General features: G+C 47.2%; 1 protein-coding gene across 4 annotated transcripts in view; it reads right to left on the reverse strand.

Annotated features, from left to right (window-relative positions):
- The window catches only part of Lmf1 (lipase maturation factor 1), a 102,031-nt gene that overhangs the window by 24,935 nt on the left and 56,646 nt on the right, over positions 1–20,450 (reverse strand). For all 4 annotated transcript variants that reach the window (XR_003847502.1, XM_029557739.1, XM_008856158.3 and 1 more), the window contains one exon: positions 8,286–8,351. Coding sequence is in view for 3 of the 4 variants with exons in the window: in XM_029557739.1 (XP_029413599.1) it covers positions 8,286–8,351 (66 nt within the window). In the remaining variant the exon portion in view is untranslated. The remainder of the gene's footprint in view (positions 1–8,285; positions 8,352–20,450) is intronic.

Genomic DNA, 20,450 nt, shown 5'->3' on the forward strand with positions numbered 1-20,450 from the left:
GTGCATAGTATAAATTCTAAAATGACCATAGAAATAAAATAGCAAAGAGCTATACAAAGTTATAGATCACAAACCAAGTAGGGAAGTAAATAACCAAGTGGACAAAGAGTTATACATAGCTACTGCTAGTAAAATTAGGGAGGAAATAAGAGCCATGAAAATAGTCAATGACTCCAAAGGAAGGCAGAGAAGCATGAAAAGAAAGGAATAAAGAACAGATGGTAGGAACAGAAAACAAACAGTAAATGTCAATACAAAGTTATAGATCACAAACCAAGTAGGGAAGTAAATAACCAAGTGGACAAAGAGTTATACATAGCTACTGCTAGTAAAATTAGGGAGGAAATAAGAGCCATGAAAATAGTCAATGACTCCAAAGGAAGGCAGAGAAGCATGAAAAGAAAGGAATAAAGAACAGATGGTAGGAACAGAAAACAAACAGTAAATGTCAGACTGAAACCTGTCTGTCTCAGAGTTTTCAGTGCAAACAGTCTAAACGCTCAGTTATGGCGTAAGCTGTCAGATTGGGTAAATATATAAGATCCAGCTAGAAGCTGCCCATGAGACACAACTTCAGAGGAAAGAACATGTAGGTTGAGGTGAGGGCGGAGAATCACTGCAGATACAGATCACTGTAATCCTGTTACAAGGAGGCTGGGGCACAGCTGGGAGAAAGCAGACAGAGCCAAGAGGAAGATCAGGGAGGAAGAGGCTGATTTGTAGCACCCAGGAGGACATCCAGCACACAACACATTTATGCACTATTTGAATGGAGCTCCAAAACACACAAAGCAAAAGCAGATAGACCTACAAATGGTTATAAACAAATCCAGTTTTAGACAGAGATTTCAATCTTTCTCTCAGTCATTGATAAAAACCAGTGGATAAGTAAGTGTTCAGAGGAACTGGGAAATACTACCAACTAATGCCACCTTGCTAGCCTCTGTCTCACAAAGAGCACAGACTCTTTAATGCTCAAATAGAATGTCCAATCAGATGGATCAAATACTGGGGCACAAAATGAAGTTTTCAAAACAAGTTTTGAAGGACTGGAGGCATGTTAAGTATTCTCTGACAGTAAAGAAATTAAATGAGAGGCCAATAACAGAAAGCTATCTGGAAAATTCCCACATATTTTGAAACACAGTTACACACTTCTAGCTTGGCTTTGCATTCCAGTGTGGGTTATGTCACTTAATTCTCACAGCCAACTTGGGTGATGTGTTACAAAGCTACGTTGGGGATCACAGAGTCAGAGGGGTACCCTGGGCGTTTCTGTCCTCACTTCTGCCATGACAGCAATGGCCTCAAGACTGTATACCTGTTCATGACTTGTCTCTGATAAAATGGGTGGAAATCACCACAGAAGGCTACCCGGAGACTCCCATGCCAACACTCCTGGGCCCTAGTCTGGTGGCTTGTCCTTCCTGGTTATGTGAAGCACAGGCCTGACTCTGTAGCTGGTTCCTGAAACCACCCTGAGGCTGGACCCTGGCCAGTCTGTGCCTGGAGTCCTGACACTCTCAGGCCCAGAACACACATAAAACATCTCTTTCTATAAATCAGTGAAACTTCCAGTGGACAAGCACATAAGCCACAGTTCCCAAGCCACTGGACTCAATTTAGTCACAGCTTCCATAACGTTAACATTCACAGCTTATGGATAATGTCAACCTTGGTACAAATTATTCCCAGATAAGTGGGCCCCTAAATAGCAGGGTGCTCAGTGACTCTCATCCAATTACAGTCCAAGACAGCTGGTAGTATGTGTCTCCCAGTTGCAATTATAAGCAGGATCTGCTGGCTAGAGGCCCAAATGGGGTAGGTTCCGGATGAAGGAAGGGGAAAGATAGTGCTGGGCTTCATGGGCCTTGCACACATGTGTCTCTATGACCCTCAAGGGATGCATGAGGGATACTAGGCTGTAATGGGTCATGAGACCCTGAAGGGTCAGGTCATGCATTTAAGTATAAGTTCCTGCAGTGTCCTAGTTTGTTTCTTCATTGGGGAGGAAAGGGTTTATTCAGCTTACATCTCCCAGGTCATAGTTCATCAGGGAGCCCAAGGTAGGAACTCAGAGCAGAAACCTGGAAGCAGGAGCTGGAGCACAGGCCATGGAGGAATGCTGCTTGCTGGATTGCTCTCCTGGCCCCTGCACAGCCTGCTTTCTTATTTCTTATAGGCCCACCTGCCCAGGGGTGGCACCACCCACAGTGGGCTGGGCCATCCCACATCACTCATCAAGAAGATGCCCTTCAGACATGGCCACAGGCCAGTCCAAAAGAGGAAATTCCCCAGCTGAGAGGCCAGTCCAATAGAGGAAATTCCCCAACTGAGGCTCCCTCAACCTAGGTGTGTCAAGTTGACACTAAAGCTATCCAGCACATGCTGTGTTGGGAATCCTTGGTACCCAGGAAGGAGCCTGGCACATAGAGTGGGATGTGCACAAACCAAGAGTTTGGCCTGCAAGGTTTTGTCCCTTGGGAAAAGTTAGCAGCTTGAAGCCCCTACAGTAACCTGTTGAGCCCTGGGAGCCAGCCAGGCTAGCAGGTGCTGGTTTTATCCCTCCATCCCGAGTACAGGGCCTTCCTGGGCCCTGGGTGAGGATGCAAAGAAGCAGTATTGGTAGCTGGTAAGCGGAGTGGCAGATGCCCCTGCTTGTGTCTGAGGCTGTGCCAGGACAGTCTGATGGGGACTCGTGCTATTTGCTTCCAGTTCCCCTCACACACGGCAGCTCTAGGAACAACTGCAGGGGATGCAGGGGTTCTTGCATCAGGAATGTCAGGTGACATGGATCAAGTGTAGGGGACACCCAGCACTGCCGAGGATGGCTCCCTGTGGGTCTGTAGCATGTAGCCTGGCCCAAGAAGTAAATGGTCTGTCCTGCTCCACTCAATCATGGACATTGTCCCTTGCAATTTGGCAGAGGAAGGATTCTGATGGACTAATGGGGACAAACTGGTGCCAAGAAGACCTGCTGAGTAGATGAGCTGAAGACTGAGCGCTCCAACCCCCCAGCAGAGGAGAAGCCCCTCTGTCTAGCTGACGTGCTCTACAGACAGTCAGAGCCAGTTGAGCTCATGGGGGCTTAGGCCTGTGGCCAGGAGATTGAGCTCTGTGGATAGGAGCCCAGTCGGCTCTCCTGTGGGCCTTGGTAACTGGGACACGTATTTTTACCGAACCTTCAGCCTTCGGCTGCTATCCATGCCCTGCAAGGTGACAGGAGGAGAGATGGGATGAAATCTCCCCAAATCTCCAGCAACAGAATTAAACTCATCCCCAGAAACATGTATGACCTGTGTTTTCTGATGACAGCCCCTCCCCAATTCCTGTCATTCAAAGCACTTAATTAATTAATTATTGTGTGCGTGTGTATGTGTGCACATACAGGAGCATATGCCACATTATATGTAGAGATCAGAGGACAATTCCCAGAAGTCTGTTCTTTTCTACCATGTGGGTTCCAAGGCTTGAACTCAAGTCATAAGGCTTGGTGGCAAATGCCTTTACCCTTTGGGCCATTTCTGTAATTCAGGCATTTATATTCCATAGTACAAAAATTTCATAATGTCTCTTCTTGAACTTTTAGAAATAGTAGTTTGTTTGAAAGAATAGAAGGACCCTGGGGCTTCATCTACCTACAGATCTTTGCAGGGTATGGGCTGCCAATGGGATCCAGGTCCTGGAAATCATATTTGTCTTTTTGTTGTGATCTTGAGCCTTTAATGGCTGCACCAGCTCTCCAGTCCATGGAAATCATGTTTGTAACTGACTTCCCAAAGTTTCTGAGAGCACCTGTTCCATACTGGAAGACCAGGAGAGATGACAAAATGATGCTGGGCCCTGCAGGGAAGAAGCAGCTAACAGAAACACACAAGCACATCCACCATGTAGGCTAAGAGAAATCAGATTCAACTTAGAGGAAGAGATAGCCTCAGCCTAGCTGTCCAGATTACACACCCCAGCCTCATCTGATTGGGGCCCTGCCCACTCCTCAGTTACATCTGACTAGCAGGCTTTCTGGATGCAAGGGCTGTGCAGGTAGGTGTGTGGACAGAAAGTGTTTTGTGTGAGAGGTAACATGCTCACTATCCCTCCTTCACACAGCATTCTCCTCTTAGCTCTTGCTGAGGGAATGGCAGATGGCACCTCCAGGTTGGGCTGCCCTGACTCACAAAGGAGGGAGGGAGAAAGACAGCATCTGAGACACATGGAAGCCCATGCCCACAACCAAGGGCATGGCACCCTTAAGAGTCAGTGTTGTCTTTGCTGCAACCTGGGGCCATCATCTCCACCTTAGAGACAAGGAGCCTATATAGGAAATGAAGCCTCCCTATCTCGAGAAAGAGTAGAGAAACTTGTAGCAATGCTAAGCAAAGCTGCCTATGGGCACAGGCCTTGCTCCTGGATAGAGAAATAAGGGAGCAGGGAAAAAAGCCTGGAACCCCAGTTCTTAGACTCATGCAGCAGGCTGTCACCACCCGGAGAAGCACACAGCAGGAGGAAACATGCAGTGGGTGCACTAGTCCCAATGCACATGTGCATACACACAGGTATACATGTGTGCACAAATATGCACATGCCCCCAAACACATATGTAGATTTTCAAGGATGTGCACAGATGCACCCATGCCAAGCCAGCCAGCTCCCAGGCACAATGATGGCACCCATGCTGTGCTGAGAAGAGCTCCAAGCTGACCATAGTGGAGGTGACATCAACTGCTCCCACCATGAGCTTGAAACTCTAACTTAAAAACAAGTAACACTACACAAAGGCTTCTTTTATGCATGCTGAGGCTGCAGGGCTTCACCAATAATAGGAGCTGAAAGTGATTTATTTCCCTGGATTAAAGGTCAGCTCGGCAAAGCAACAGTGCAAAATTCTATTACCTCGTTCATGCTGCCCCGAGCAAGGCAGGGGAAGAGAGAAAGAGAGAGACAGACACAGAGAGAGGGAGACATAGAAAGGTAGGGGGGAAGGAGGGGGAGAGAGAGACAGAGACAGAGAGAAGAAGAAAGAGAGGGAAAGATAGAGATGCAGAGACAAAGGGAGAGAGAAAAAAGGGGAGGAGAGAGGGAAGAGGAGGAGGAGGGGGGGAGAGGGAGAAGGGGTGTGTGTGACATGCAGGTACTGTCCACTGTGGTGGCTATGGCTCGTTAGGCTACAGAACACCTTCTAATAGCTGAGTCAAAAGATGACTATCCTTGCTAAGATTTAGCTGGGAAGCTGTAGGATGAAGCTTTTTACACAAGTGACATGCTCAACAATAGGAAATATCAAGGTCTGAATGTGAGAAATGAAAGTATTCTGCTGCTGCTGAGTCTGAATCCATTCATGTTGGTCAAGGGTGAATGTGGAAACATGGGTTTGCTATGCTTTGTGCTCCCTGTTGCTCTAATTGACATGATGCCTTTCAGACACCTGAGTGTGGCACACACCTGCTGTGGGTGACCTATATTTATGTTTCCTCCTTCATTCAGTGTCACAGGCCACAACATTGCACAGCATTCTCTGTGGACACTGTGCACAGCTGGCTGACCATGATGATGGGGGCTGGGGATCCTCAGCTTCCTGGTGGCGTTTCTAGCATGCAGTGTTCCAGCAAGAGATGTGTTGGGGGAGGCTGGCTCATGTGGGTACATGCCATCAACATGGAGCTGGGTCAGCACTGGGCCTGCACACAGTGATCAGTGGACATAATAAAGGCACCTCATGTGCACACATGTGAGTCATCTTGAGAACAGCACTGCAGTGAGCATCAGGGCCCAGGGTGCTGGAGCTGGACATGATCACCAATGCTGGTGAGTTCTATAGCCATGCCCACACAATGAATGGCCACAAGCTAGAATAGGAAGCTTAAGCTTTAGGCTTGGTGACTCAAGGGGCAGTAAGGTGCCCCCAAGTCTTCCCTTTGACTTTTCCCAAATGTACACTTCACAATAAAGAGAATCACAATAGACTGTCCTGAGTTCTGTGAGCTGATCTACAAGTCATCTGACTGGACTTGGCTGTGGGAAACTTGGCTTGTTGGCAAACTGGACAAAGGCTATGGGTCACCTGAGACAGGTGTCTGACATGGGGCTGTGTTTCAGGTACTACAAGGTTATGAGATTATTCCCAGAGCTCAAGGGCCACAGCTTGGCCCACCCATCCATGGATGTTGATTTCATAAGTCTGGCTTGGCCCTGCCACTTGTCTGGTCCCATGTCCTTGCAGGGCTGAGATGGAGAACCTGCCTTCAATGTGTTTTGCTCAAAGCCAATGAGGCCTTCCCTCCTGAGTCTGCACTGCTGCCTGTGAGCTCTGTCACTGAAATCATAGGTGCAGAGACCCACGTGGCCAGTCAGAACAAAAACACACATTCTACCAAAAAGTTGGTCTCCTGTCCAGTCAAATGCCAACCATGGAGACTGAGGAAATGCAACCCCAGGAAAAGGTGAAGTCTGCCATGTTAGTCAACTGGGGAGAGTTTGCATCCATCGTTTCCTGAGGTCTTTCACCCTATCACCTGCTCACACACCAGCTGGGGTCAGTCAGGCCTGACTCTGTCCCAGGCCTAGTTATGCCCAGCTCTGACCTGAAGTGCCAGCAGCCCCTTCCTTGATGCTGGGGCCTCTGTCTGTCCTCAAGTACACTATGTCAGGCCAATCCTGACTCTGTGCCTGCCTCAGTTTCTGGCAGGCCTCATCCAAGACTTGGATTTTAGGCAACTTTCCCCATATCTGAGCTAGCCAGTGCCACACTTGGTGTCTACTGTCTACTGCCCTCTTGTCAGTGAAGACCAGACCCCAGAACAGTGTCAGCCTGACCCTCAGGAGAAAGGGACTGCCTTCCTCTCTGGCCTATTATGGTTCAAAGCAGCCGTTAGGCTCGGGAAATTTCATGGCCCACCTTCCTAGCTGGGTCTTCCTGGACAGAATGTAGCAGTGGCCACAGGCCTTTATGGATGTGATATGACCCAAACCCGACAGGAGCTCCTTCCCCCTATGTGTACTAGGCCACTGAGGAAGCAGGTAGAGATCCTGAGATGCTTCGGGGCTCTTGAGTGGGCCCAGGTTTAAGGTGGGATGCATGATGCAAGATATGTGGATGAAAATCACAAGCTCCAACATGTGGTTGTTTGGCAAAGCAGATCCTATGTGATTTTTGTGTCAGAAAGACACTGGAGCATTGGCTCCCTGTGAAAACTGCATCCAGACAGTTCCTAAACTTGCTAGCACTAATCTGCAGATGACCTGTACCCACTGCCATCCACTGTACTAGGGTATGGGACCATCTTGGTGAGATGCTGCTACCTAAGGAACATGGACAGTCCAGGCGTTACTGACCAGGCTCTGGTCTCATCTTCAGTGCTGTGGCCTATGTGTGTAAACCGCTCACTGCTGGTCAGAGTTAAGGTCTAACTTGCTTCTTTTCAGGCACTTACAGCAGCTGGAAGATCCAACACTAGCTAGAGGAGATTGTGGGGTCCCTAGCCAGGCAGGGGCAGGATTTCTAAGGGATACATGAGGCTGATGGTAGGTGAGCTCTCAAGACCTTAAAAAATAAGTTGAGACATCCCAGTTAACCCCAGACAGTGTGTCCTGGCAGCTTACAGCAATGAGGCCACAGAGCACATGAGAGAGGGGCACAGCTGCATGGAGCGGTGTCCTCAGTGGTCAGAGGACTTAAGTGTCTAGACTCAGTACTAAAAAGTGACAAAGGCAGAGACTGGCATTTGCAGTTTCAATGGAGGAGGAGACTAGGGAAGAATGTGAGACATCGGCTAAGGTTTCCAGCTCTCCTGGCCCAGGATGCTGGACAGATGAACAGCACCACAAGTCACATGACCCTTTATTAATTTGAAGGGTGAGCTGTCCCTCCCCTACACCTAACACAGCACATAAGCATCTGGCAGGGGCAGGCTTGTCCTAAGGGATGGAGATCTGGGCCAAAGGTCTATGTTGAGACCTTGCCTGAGGCCTGGGACACAGCCTTTGGGAGCCCATGCACAGCAGGAGGTGTGGAATAGCCTCATCAGGCACTTTCAGGGGAGATACAGCCAGAGCTGCAGCCTCAGCTGCAGGAGGATGGAGCCTAGCCTGGTCTAGAGGACTTGGCAGGACAGCAAGAACCAGGTGCCTAGAGGAACTGGTGATATCCATTTCACCCACCCCAGCAGTGGGGTAACACTGTAAGCCTCCTGGTAACCTTTGCCCACCCCTAGAGAAAGGAGTGACAAAGGGACATCTGAGTGCACAGAGGGTGATGCACAGCTTCAAGATGTGGCCAGTTCTGTGCTCACCTCATAGTGGAAGTCCATGCAGGTGAGGTCGAGCCAACACTTGTCCCCACGAATCTTGATCAGGCCCTGTAGAGGCAAGACAGAGGAGCGCATCAGTCATGGGCTGGAAGTTACACTGCAAAGACCCTAAACAGGATCCACTTCTGAGGATGAGAAGTGACTTATCACCAAAGGCTAGGTTGTTGTGTTTCAGGGAACTAAGGGAAAGTCCTATTTCTTCAGGAAAACCCAGACAACTTTATAACACATACCCAGGCCTCATCTGATGACTAAGGGTTAATTAACATGCTTACATTACAGCAGGGACAATTATCTTCTACATAGTCAGTACCTCTGTACTTTTTTGGGAGTTGTATTAGAGGTAGAACCCAGGGCCTTGTCCATGTTGGGCAAGCTACACTCTTGTATTATTCTGAAATTTCTTGAAAACTAATTTTTAAGGTAATTTTTAACTTTTTAAGAGGGTAGGGAGATAGCTCAGTCAGCAAAATGCTTGCTACACAAGTGTGAAAACCTAACTTTAATACCCAGAACCCACATAAAAAGCCAGGCAACTGTGATGCACACTTGTAATCCCAGTGCAGGAAAGATGGAAACAGGCAGATCCCTGGGGTGACTGGCTAGCCAGTCTAGATAGACTACATAGTGAGCTCCAGAGACCCTGTCTCAAAAGAGGTGGATGGCATTCCTGAGGATGATACCAAAGATTGTCCTATGGCCTCTACATGCAAGTGCAAACACATGCACCTATATCCTCACATACATACGCACCTAGATACACACAAGAACATGCACACACACATACACATAATACATAGGTGCATAATAAAAAAATCCAAATGGGCTGAGAAGATGGCTTAGTGGGTAAAGTGCTGAAGTGCAAACCTAAGGATCTGAATTTGGATCCCCAATATCCACACAAAAATCTAGGTGTAGTGGTACGTATCTCTCTCTCTCTCTCTCTCTCTCTCTCTCTCTCTCTCTCTCTTTGTCTCTGTCTCTCTCTGTCTCTGTCTCTGTCTTTTTTAGATAGGGTCTCCTTTGTAGCCCCAGCTGTCCGGGAACTCACCTGACCAGCCAGCTTCCAAGGGTCCACATGTTTCCACCTCCCATCTTGCTGTAGTAGTGCTGGGACTGCTGTGTGCTACCATGCCTAGCCTTATGTGGGTTCTGGGCCTCCAGACTCAGAGCATTACATTACACCTATGGATGTGATTTTGTATCCCCTATACACACACAAAAATCGATGTGTAGTGGTGTGTATCTCTCTCTCTCTCTCTCTCTCTCTCTCTCTCTCTCTCTGTCTCTGTCTCTCTCTGTCTCTGTCTCTGTCTTTTTGAGATAGGGTCTCCTTTGTAGCCCCAGCTGTCCGGGAACTCACTATGTAGACCAGGCTGGCCTCGAACTCACAAAGATCCACCTGCCTCTGCCCCTCAAGTACTGCGATTAAAGGCGTGCGCTTACCATGCCTGGCGTATCTTTAATCCTAACTCTGGAAGACAGGAGGATCCTAGAGGCTCATTAGCCAGCCAGTCTAACCAATAGGTGAGTTCCAGGTATAGGACGAGACACTGTCTCAAAAAAAGTAAGGTGGAGAATGCACATATGACACCTGAGGTCAACCACTGGAATACAAACACACAGAGATACTGACAGACACACATGTGCATGCATACCCTCAATGCACATGTACATATACCACATACAAACAAAACAAAGCCATCACAACAGACACACAGTTGTGTCTTTAAAGAACTGAATCTACACAGGCAGACTGTACACTGTAGACATCCAAGACACTGTCAAGGAAAGATTTGCCAGCTGTACCTCGAAAGGGTCAAAAACTTCAGTAGGGGATGGAAATATGCCTCCATATACATGTGGATGCTCCTGCTGGTGAGCACTGTTGGAGGGAAGCCCAGGTTCAGTCTGGCAGGGCCTTCCCATGAGTGGTTCTGTTGCCTTGAGCCCAGGGGATCAAGCAGGGACTTGTCTGCTTGGTGCTAAGGGCAGTAGGCACTGGAGTGAGAAGTTTCCAGATCAATGAGGAACTACTCTTGTGGGTCAGATGAGACAGGCAGAGCAGCTGTGGAGCGTGGAGTGGCACCCAGCAGCCAGCCTCTGCTGCTGCCTTAGCCACTTTCACATTCTGTCCACAGGCAGCATTTATGCCTGTCTACCTTCTCTTGGAGAAAGGTCAGGTGATTTGCTCCTAAGTCAGAAACAACTATCCTCTGCCAGAACTAAAATCTTAGCTTAAGATACAGAGATTCAACACTACTTTCTATCACTTCTATACTAGCTGAGCTGGAAGATGAGAATCAGTTTCAGAGAAACTAGTCCAGCCTTCTAAGACAGCAGTTCCTGCAGCTACAAAGGTCCCTGGAAAGTCCCCTTGGCTCCATCCACCATCATCATCCATGCATATACCATTCATCCATCATCCATTCATCTAACCACCATCCATCTACTTTCATCCACCCACCCACCATCTATTATCATCCATTTGCTCATCTGCCATTCAACCTATCATCCACCCACCTATTATCCATTCCTTTATCCATCTTTCCACCCATCATTCACTTACCCATCATCCACCCACCCATCATCCATTCACTTACCCACCCATCCACCCACCCATCATCCATTCACTCACCCACCCATCCACACATCACTCATCCACTCATCATTGATCCATTGACCAGTCATTCAATCATTTATCCATCAAGCATGCATCTACATACTATCAATCCATCACCCAATCATCTTTCTAACATCTATCTACTCACACTAGTCCATTCACCATAAGGTTGCAGACCTGGACTGAGTGCCCATGAGGTCCACAGAAGAGGCCATATCCTATTGCAGCAGAAATAGAGGGCAGCCGCCTCAGAGATATAGAGAAGAAAGGCCAAGAAAAGGTCTCAAATTGCTATGACAAAGCACCATAGATGAGTGATTTATAAACAACAGAAATTTATGTCTTAGTCTGGAGACTGGAAAACTAAGGTCAAAGGGCTGGCATGGTTGGTTCTGTCAAGGGTCCACTTCTGGGCTGCAGACAACTGGCCTCCTGTGATGCCCTCACATGGTAGAAAGATGGTGAAGGGCTTCTCTGGGGATCCTTCTCTGGGGATCCTTTTATCAGGGTATTCACTGCATTCACAATGGTGTCCTCCACAGAAGGATCAGGATTTGAACACATGAATTTAGGGACACACAAATATGGGGTAGATGGGGTAACAGAAACAGACTAAGGGGTAGCCCCACAGAGGCCAGGAGCTGCCACAGAATGGATGGAAAGTAGCCTGCAGATACTGGAGTAGTGGGTGGAGGTGTGGCAAGGACTGGAGTTTCTAGAGCAGTGAGAGGCCAACAGGGAGAGCCAGGAGTTCCCTAGAACCAAAACCAGGCCATCAGGGGAGAGAGCAAGGTTGACTAGAAACAGCAGGTGGTATTTATTATGGCACAGCAATGTCAGAAAGCTTATGATCCATGGGGAGGTCATAAAAAAGAGCTACCAGACCCCTTGGCAAAGCTGAGACTACCATCTACTGGCTGACTGGGTTAGCTCAGGTCTCTTGGACACTGGGCCCAACAAAGTCAGTAGGTGACACAATGAAATCATGCCAGGACAGCACCTTTCCAGCTATGCTGATACCCTGTTAGGAGATGGCTCTAGGTAACACAAATGACCTTCATACATGAGAGGACTTGGGCAGCTAAGCGTTTAAACAGGGCCTGGTGGCACACAAGTTGCCTGCCAGGTTCTCTGGCTGTTGTGTGGTCAACAATGTCTTCTGCAGCTATCCAAGCAAGTTGACCTAGGCAGGGTGGGACTGGGAGGTAGGACATGCCCAGTTGCAGACATGCCAACAGAAGGAAGCCCAGGAGATTGGCTGAGTGGTAGATCTGGTATGTGAACCACAAAGTGCTATGGCCATATAGAGATGCAGGCCTGGACTCCTTGAAGGCTGGTGTTCAAATGCAGCCACTGACACCCAAGGGACCATCAAGTGATCACATACATAAAGCCAGCCTTGCACCTGTAGGAACATGCAAGCTCTCATACCAGGGCTATACATAATACCACCTAATGAATATCTGCCTGTGAAGGCTGGTTTTAGAGGAAGCACTCCCTGCCTAGCAGCGATGTCTCTAGGGTGACACAGGTCCCACAGGGCTCCCAGCAATCCTGATGCCACAGGGGAGCCGTGTGCACTGCAAGGAGTTGAGCTGTGCTCAGTGTCTCAGGAGTGCTCTATTTAAAGACTGGCTGGTTGAGTTACTCTGACAACCAAGTCACCTCTTGGGAAACAAAAACACTCAGATGGTTAAAGTCTTGGGAACAGAGTCCAGTGCAATTCCTGCCCTGCACATTCAAGGTCACATGAACATGGTGCTGTTGTATAGGTCTGGCTGCCCAGTGCCTGAGTACTCTTAGCTTTCAAAGACCCTGTCCTGTGTCCACACAGTGGAACCACTGGCTGCTGACAAAATGCACCTGCCAAGTAGGGACCCGAGTCCCACTCTCAGTGCTAACCTTGACACCCATGAGTGACACAGCGTTCTGCATCTCTCAGAATTTGAGAGGGACTCGTTGGAGACTCACACCAGGAAAAGAAGAAGAAGAAGAAGAAGGAGGAGGTGGAGGAGGAGGAGGAGGAGAAGGAGAAGGAGAAGGAGAAGGAGACCCAAAATAATTAAAATGTCACTCAAATCTGAAGCTGAGATGAGACAGAAACCTGAGGCATTCTTCAGGAGCGGAGGGCGTTTGAGCTCCTCCCATCCACTCACTCCTGCTGCAGATGTCAGACTTCCCACGGGTCTTTTTTCCAGAGTGTCAGAGGAACAAAGCCTTCTTTGAGCCTTTTTCAGTCCAAAATTAATTTAGGGGGAAAAAAAAAAAAGGCACAGACGGGCCTTAGCATACCAGACCCAAAGGGAGCCCAGTGACCTTCAGTCTCCTACAACTCCCTCTTGCTCTCAGTTTGGGAAGGAGAGCATCAAGATACTGGAAAGTTCCAGACTGACAGAAGACACCTTGACCTCACAGTGAGGTTGTTCAGAGCCTCTGGTATCTCTGCTTAAAAACTCCCACTTGGCAATGGAGACACCAGTCTCAGGCACAGACCAGAAAAGCCATGACACAAATCTGCTTTGGATGTTCATTCCTCTAGCTTGGCATGAGAGGCCTGTGGCCTGACAAAGGCTAAGGCCCCTCTGCAACTCCTCAAGAGCTTCATGGGGGTCTGGGGCTGTGTTGGCATCCTGTAGGCTGGTAGTTATGGAGCTCCTGGGTATCAGGTGAGGCCACTTCTTTCCTGCCAGAGCTTATCTCCTGATAGGTTGCCTGTGAGCTCTGGCAGGAAAGAAGCTGCACTAGGGGTTAATTATCATGTCAGGGCTAGAGTGATTGCTGCTACCCACCCAATTCCAGGCTTAGTGTCCCAGGTGATGTCAGCACACCTGTGACAGCTTCTCAAGATCCATTAGTCTCCAGACATGGAGGGCCCAGCCTGGTGTCCTCCCCATCCTGTGGAGTGGCACATGCCTTTCCTAATGGGCCAGCAGCACTAATGACTACAGGAGCACCGAATAAGCTCCAGGTTGCACACCTGCAGACTTCTCTCAGCTCAGCTGTGTCAATATATGAAGCACTTCTGAGAAGACATAGGCATTGCCGCAAAGGACAAGCTCTGTGTGTGAAATGCTTTACAGGATTCAAAGTGTGGTAAGTGGGGCATTCTGATAAAGGTGGCCTAGGTGCACAAGGGCTCCACACTATGGATTGCAAACACAAGCACCTGCTCAGTCTTGACTGGCCATTGGGATGATCTAGAATCAGAGGGTCCTGGGGCATGATGATCACCTGGGACTCTGCTAGGCTAGAAAAGAACTCAAATGAATTTCAGAGCGGGTCCATCTGTCCCCTCAAGAACCTAGAAAATGCATCCTCCAAGAAAACAGTCACATGCTACCAGGCTATGGGTGTGTGTGTGTGTGTGTGTAACAGATGGGCCCAGCATACCAGTCCCTTGATGGCAGAGATAGGTGTGCTGTAAGCTTCAGCCTTGCAAAGCTCAGGGCAGCACAGGGCCAGGCAGAGCCTGGGGTTTTACATCTGAGAGCCTTCAGTAAAGACCTACTTCAAAATATCAGCTCCTGTTCACATGACTAGAGCCCATTCCAACCCTTATATGGCAATTCAGACAGGTCACAGCCAAAGGCTACACTGAACCCTGGACACCCCTGGATTTACACATACAGTTTCACTAAAACACCACTACCATGTACCCCAAACCAACTCTTATCTAGTAGGTTAACTGGGCAGTACACATATGTTTCTACCATAGCTTTAAAGTTACCTTTAAAGTATAGACTCCGCATAAATATTCAGAGCAGTCTGCTACTCTGTAAAACTTATTTTTCTTTTTAGAAGCTCCTGGCCTCTCCCAGCAAGTAATCCCAGCAGATTCACTAGTTTTCCTATGACTTTCACAACAGGTCTGATATGATTCAATAGCATCCTGCCACCTGCATCCACATGGCATGCACACGTGTGCACAGAGGATGCAACCTGCTGAAGGGAAGTACTTGGAAAAAGAAATGCCGAGCTGTGGGGCTTTTGCACCACTCCTAAATCCTAGAGACCCTTTGAAAATGACCAGGACACCTATGTGTGATGGCCTTTGATGGGCTGCCAAGAGTGGATGAGAGAAAAGTCCTTGGCTGTGTTGGGGTAAGATGCCTTTTTCTATCCCCAAGGATTATGGGCTGTGTGAGACAAATGGCTGTTGACTGAGAACCCAAAGAGGCTGCCAGGGGCCAGCCTGGAATGGCCATACAAGAGGCCTGCAATGGGGGGGGGCAGTCAAAGGTCATGACACAGCAGACATGGGATCCAAAGATGCCTGCAACAACTCTGAGCAGAGTCAGAGGTCACTCCTTCTGAGTGTCCTGGGGGCTGATGGGGAGGTGGGAAGAAAGCCCCCTTTCTCCATCTCTGCCCACGCTAATGCAATAAAGCCAATTAGAATGATTGCTCTCATTTTGGAGTTAGAATGCGCAGGACATCCGCTTTATTCTGTCTTCACAGGCACACTCTGCGTTCCAGCATTTATTTCATTATATTCGATGCCATTTTACCAGTGGCTCCAACTCTGAGAAAAGAGCCCGGTGACTTCAAAGCCTGTTTTTGTCTCAGTTCCTTAGCAAGTGCCTGCTCTTCCCTGCTAACTGCATCTCCACCCTGTTTCCTAACTGTTCAGCGCCGCCCACGAGCCCACACTTCCCATGGCCCGAGCATCATCTCCTGGAGTGTCTTGTGGGTGGCACAGGCTAACATGGAAACAGCTTTTAAAAATGATCTTGGTTTATATTTTTCAAAACAGTCATTGGGCCCATAGGCACAGGCAGCCTCCTGACTAATGAAGCCTTATTTTTGCAGCAGTTTAGGAGTCCCTGCCTCTTATCAACCCAGGGCTCTAGGCCAGGAGGCCCTGCTCTGAGGAAGGCACCAGTAGAAACACATTTCCCTTCCACATGGAAAAATGACCCAAAATAAAACATCCTAGGGTTTCTCTGTATGCTGGACACCTAGCCTCATTTCCAGCACACAAGCATGATCTGCAGACACTCCACTTACTATCAATCAGAAGCCCCATGCCACACTCTGTCTAGAAGAGAAGGCTCCAGCCAGGGGATGGATGTCACCCAGGACTCACCAGTGCTTCTGTGTGTCTTCAGGACTACCATAAACTCCTAGGCTCTGTTGGCTTTGCCTGGCAGTTGTTCTGTGCTGAATGAGTTCTTAGATCAGGCTGGGCAAGGTTAAGAACATTCTGAACACACTGCAGGTACCCTGGGGGCCATGGTGGAGTCCCATGGGCCATGCTGCTATGAGTGGGTGGGACTCAGTAGACAGAGAAGGTGCTGAGATGGCATGTATGGCTCTCAGTAGCCATCTCTTACTTCCCCTGAGCTGCTCTGTAGCCAACCCTAACTGCTGGCTCTTCCCTCATGGAAGCCACCAGTCTATATCACCTGCCTACCCACTGCCCAGGCCTTTCTTGGCCATTTCTGTCTTTTCCTGAGCTGTCTTGGCTCTAAGAGGTCCCCTATGGCCCTGAGTCCCAGTTGGCATGAGGCTTCTCTGGTGCTCCTAGTGGGCAAGGACTGCGGCCACTTTCAAGGTAAGATCTGCCTGGCTACCTCATACAGGTGAGGCTGTTCTTTTGTGTTCTGCTCCACCCCTCCACCTGGTGGCAGCCACAAGCCCTTTCTCTATTCTCTAAACACACATCACAGACCTACTTTGATCACAAGGCATGCTGTTGCCATGGTTGAGTCTCACAGCATCCTGTGTAAGAGCAGGCTCATTACCTGCTCTGATAACAGAAGACTGCTTTGGTTTACATGATACAAAACATACCCATCTTATGGGTTCAGTTCGAGGGGTTCTGACTTCACACATGGGCAGGCGGCTGAAATTTGGCAGTATGACAAGATGTAGGCATTTCCATGCCTGCAAAGGTTTCTCTCTGACTATTCTGGTCAGTTTCATGTCCCACTCACAAGAAAGCAACTACAATCCAGCCCAACGGTCCTACCTGGCCCAAGAAGTCTCCTGAAGGGACACTTACCCCAGGAGTTCCCCATCTGTCTGGTTGAATGTTACAGATTTGAAACATGACCTTGCTGCTGACTTGCTTAGTGTATTGGTTCACTCTGTCATATGTGTCTTGGTCCCTCGCAGACTGATATGTGGAGGTCTCCAGTGTTTGGCTATTCTGGGCAAAACTACATGATGCTTGCAGTCCTGGGCTCATAGCATATATTCCTAAGAGTGGAATGGCAGTCCCTGGGCATTTTCCAGGAGACTGGAATTCCTGTCACACGTGCACCAACTGTGGATGTGGTGGTGCTGCAGTGATCCTTTCTGGAGGTGTGACCTCTCCTGACTTCTTATGCATTCACTGGCCAATCTCGTACCTTCCTCTGCAAAGAACACACATGTCTTTTTGCTCACATTTCTATGGTGGCTCTATGTACTTTGGTTGTTCTGTGTCAGATCTGTGTGCAACAAATGTTTTGTGGTTTGTCTATTTGCTTTTCCAGGCATGTTTTCAGGACAAAACTTGAACATCAATGAACTATGACTTAACATTTTTCTTTAACGGTTATAAGCAATTACTCTAGTATTGTCTATAAGTAATGGCTTTCCTTTCCCACTGATCTGATCATTGCTCTGGATGCCCAAGGACAGAGAATGTGGTCTGTTCTTGGACGCTGTGCTTCTACTCATCTATTTTTCCAACTTAGAGGACACTTCAGCTTTAAGTTGAGCTCTAAAATCGGCATAATCCTCCAATTCTGTTCTTTTTATAGCTCCTCTGTATTTTCATATAAATTTCAGAATCAGTTTGATACTGGTTGCCTTTAATTTGTATATAAAATTGCGTAAGATAGATACAATGTTGAATCTTTTGATCCATGAACATAGTCTCCATTTATAAATTTTGAAATTCCTCTCAGCCCCATTGTACAGCTTTTAATTCATATATCTTAGATATTCCTAATCAAACTTACTATGAGGCTTTTTTTTTTGGTCTTTTTGAGACAGGGTCTCCCTGTAGCCCCAGCTGTCCTGGAACTCACTATGTAGACTAGGCTGGCCTTGAACTCACAGAGATTTGCCTGCCTCTGCCTCCCGAGTGCTGGGATTAAAGGTGTGCGCCACCACACCCGGCTACTATGAGGCTTTTGGAGGGAATTTGATACAATTATAGATAGAACTCTCAAAATTTTATTTTGTGATGATCTGCGGATTCCCTAGAATTTTTTTTCTCTTGTGATTTTTATATATGTGTTTTATCAGATTGAAAAACACATATTTAATACTAATTGGCTGACAGTCTTCACTAAACAGGTATGGATTCTTTGTTTGTTTGAGATAGGATCTCGTTATATAGCTTGGGCTAGGCTCAAATCCACCATCCTCCAGTCTCAGCCTCCTTGGTACCTGGATTATAAGCAAGAGGCTGTATCTGCTGAATTTTTATTATATGCTTTTTTGCATCTGTTGTAATGATAAAATGGATCTTCCTCTATTTTGCTACTAGACTGAATGATATTGATTTTCAAAAGTTATACCAACCTTGCATTCCCAAAATGAACCAGGCCTTGTTAGTCTAGATTTCACTGACCAATTTTTTAGAGGGCTTTTGCATCTTGGTTTGTGAGAGGTACTGGGCTGTGATTTTCATTTCTGCAGGTCCTCATGAGGTTTTGGTATCATTGCTTTGCTGGTCACACGAAGCACTTTGGGAAGGCTCCCTCCTCCACTGTTTTCCAAAAGTGTCTGTGTAGGACTGCTGTTATTTCCTCCTTGAATGTTTGACAGAGTTCACCGGTGAAGCCATCTGGGCTCAGAATTCTTTCTGGAAATGGTTTTTTATTTCAAATTCAATTTCTTTAACAGATATGAAGCTATCCAGGTTTCCTGCTTTCTTTGTCTCTGTTTTGGTGGCTGAGTTTTTCACGGAATTTGCCTGTCTCATGTGAGCTGTCAAATCTGCAGACCCAAAGCTTTTGTGACATCTCAGGTGACTCTGCAGCAGCATCTCAGACATACATGCTGACTCTGGGGGACATTTTCTTAGAGAGCCTTTAGTTACATGCTAACTGCTGCTTAGTTCTGACCTGAAAGCTATAGATACTACAGGTTTCTGTCTTCATTTCAGATGCTACCTTTCCATGGTGAGCATGAGGAGCACCAGGGTTCCCTACTTGCAGGCACTGCAGCTAGGGATGAGCAGCACAGAGCTGGAGGGGGCCTACACAGGCTGTGACTAGGGTTGTGCCCATTTAAAAGAAGGAATCCGAAGCTGCATTGGGTAATGCTCAGTCTTGTCACTGTTTTCTAGAGCCTGTGGGTTGGGTGAACTCTCAGGATAAGACATAGAACAAGTCTTACATCACTCCTTATTCTTAGCCTCTCTCTCTCTCCCTCTTTCCAAGATAAAGGATGTAAAACAGCTCCTTCCAGCTGTAGCAACTATGCTCATCACACAGAGACCTGACTGCTTAGTTTGTATTTTGTTCCATATAAATTTAGAGCACTAAACTTTTTTTATTATATATTTTCTCATTTTTTAGAAGAAGCATTTCATTACAGCTTTAACATACTCAGTAACAGTTTCCAGAGCAAAGATACATCTCTTTCAAAAGTGACTATAAAATTTTTAGGTTCACTGTTGAATTAATACAGTTATACAATAGTGAACTTAGTATAAACCCTGTAAGACATAAAATTGAATGAGTTTTTAACCTTTAAAAAAGATCTCCATTTCATTTTAAAATATACTGTTTCTTAGAGAAAGACTTATTGTTTTTGCTAATAACACTGTGATGTTGGCGCATGCGTCTCTAATCTGTATGTATCTGATTATTACTAGTCATAATCAGTTGCAATTGGATCCTTGGCACCTGTGTATGTCTATAAAGTCATCTGGTAGATTTCAATGGTAATGTTTATCACCTCTACTAATTAACACGATGTAAGTTTTTATGCTTCCTCCTCAAATACAATTCATTTTGAAAAATTTGTTGATTTTTTTTTTGTGTATATCACACAGAACATCCCAAACCATCTTATTCATCTATACACTCACTTCCCAGATGGCACCCTCGCATAGCCTCCCCCGACTAGAGCCCTTATACTCTGTTATTCCCACTATTGTCTGCTGTGTTGTTGGTACCCCAGCCGTTCCACACTATTTGTCCATCCAGTGAATCTACTCAGCCTATCTAGAGGTCTTTGTTTTAGGAAGGTCAGCTGTTCCTCATCTAGCAGCAATCAGTTGTCAATATTCCTTTAGATAAGATTGGGGTCTGCTGTTCATTTTCCCAATTCTATGCTGGGTTACTGTCTGGGAGTCCCTTTGGCCACCCTGGCCAACAACTCAAAAGAAGGTATCTCCGCTGGCATTATTGCTTGTTATATAGGCTTTAGCTATACATATGGACTCTTAAAAAAATTATATTGGCCCCTTTAATCTTTGGATATACTTTCCTTTTGAATGTTTAAGGCCATACAGTTGGCCCAGATAAACCAATTTATTTTTACTCTTAAGGTCATTTGAGGATCTGTTCCTCAGGGGT

Source organism: Nannospalax galili, unplaced genomic scaffold (genome assembly GCF_000622305.1).
Source record: "Nannospalax galili isolate Female #2095 unplaced genomic scaffold, S.galili_v1.0 scaffold668, whole genome shotgun sequence".
Classification (NCBI taxonomy): domain Eukaryota; kingdom Metazoa; phylum Chordata; class Mammalia; order Rodentia; family Spalacidae; genus Nannospalax; species Nannospalax galili.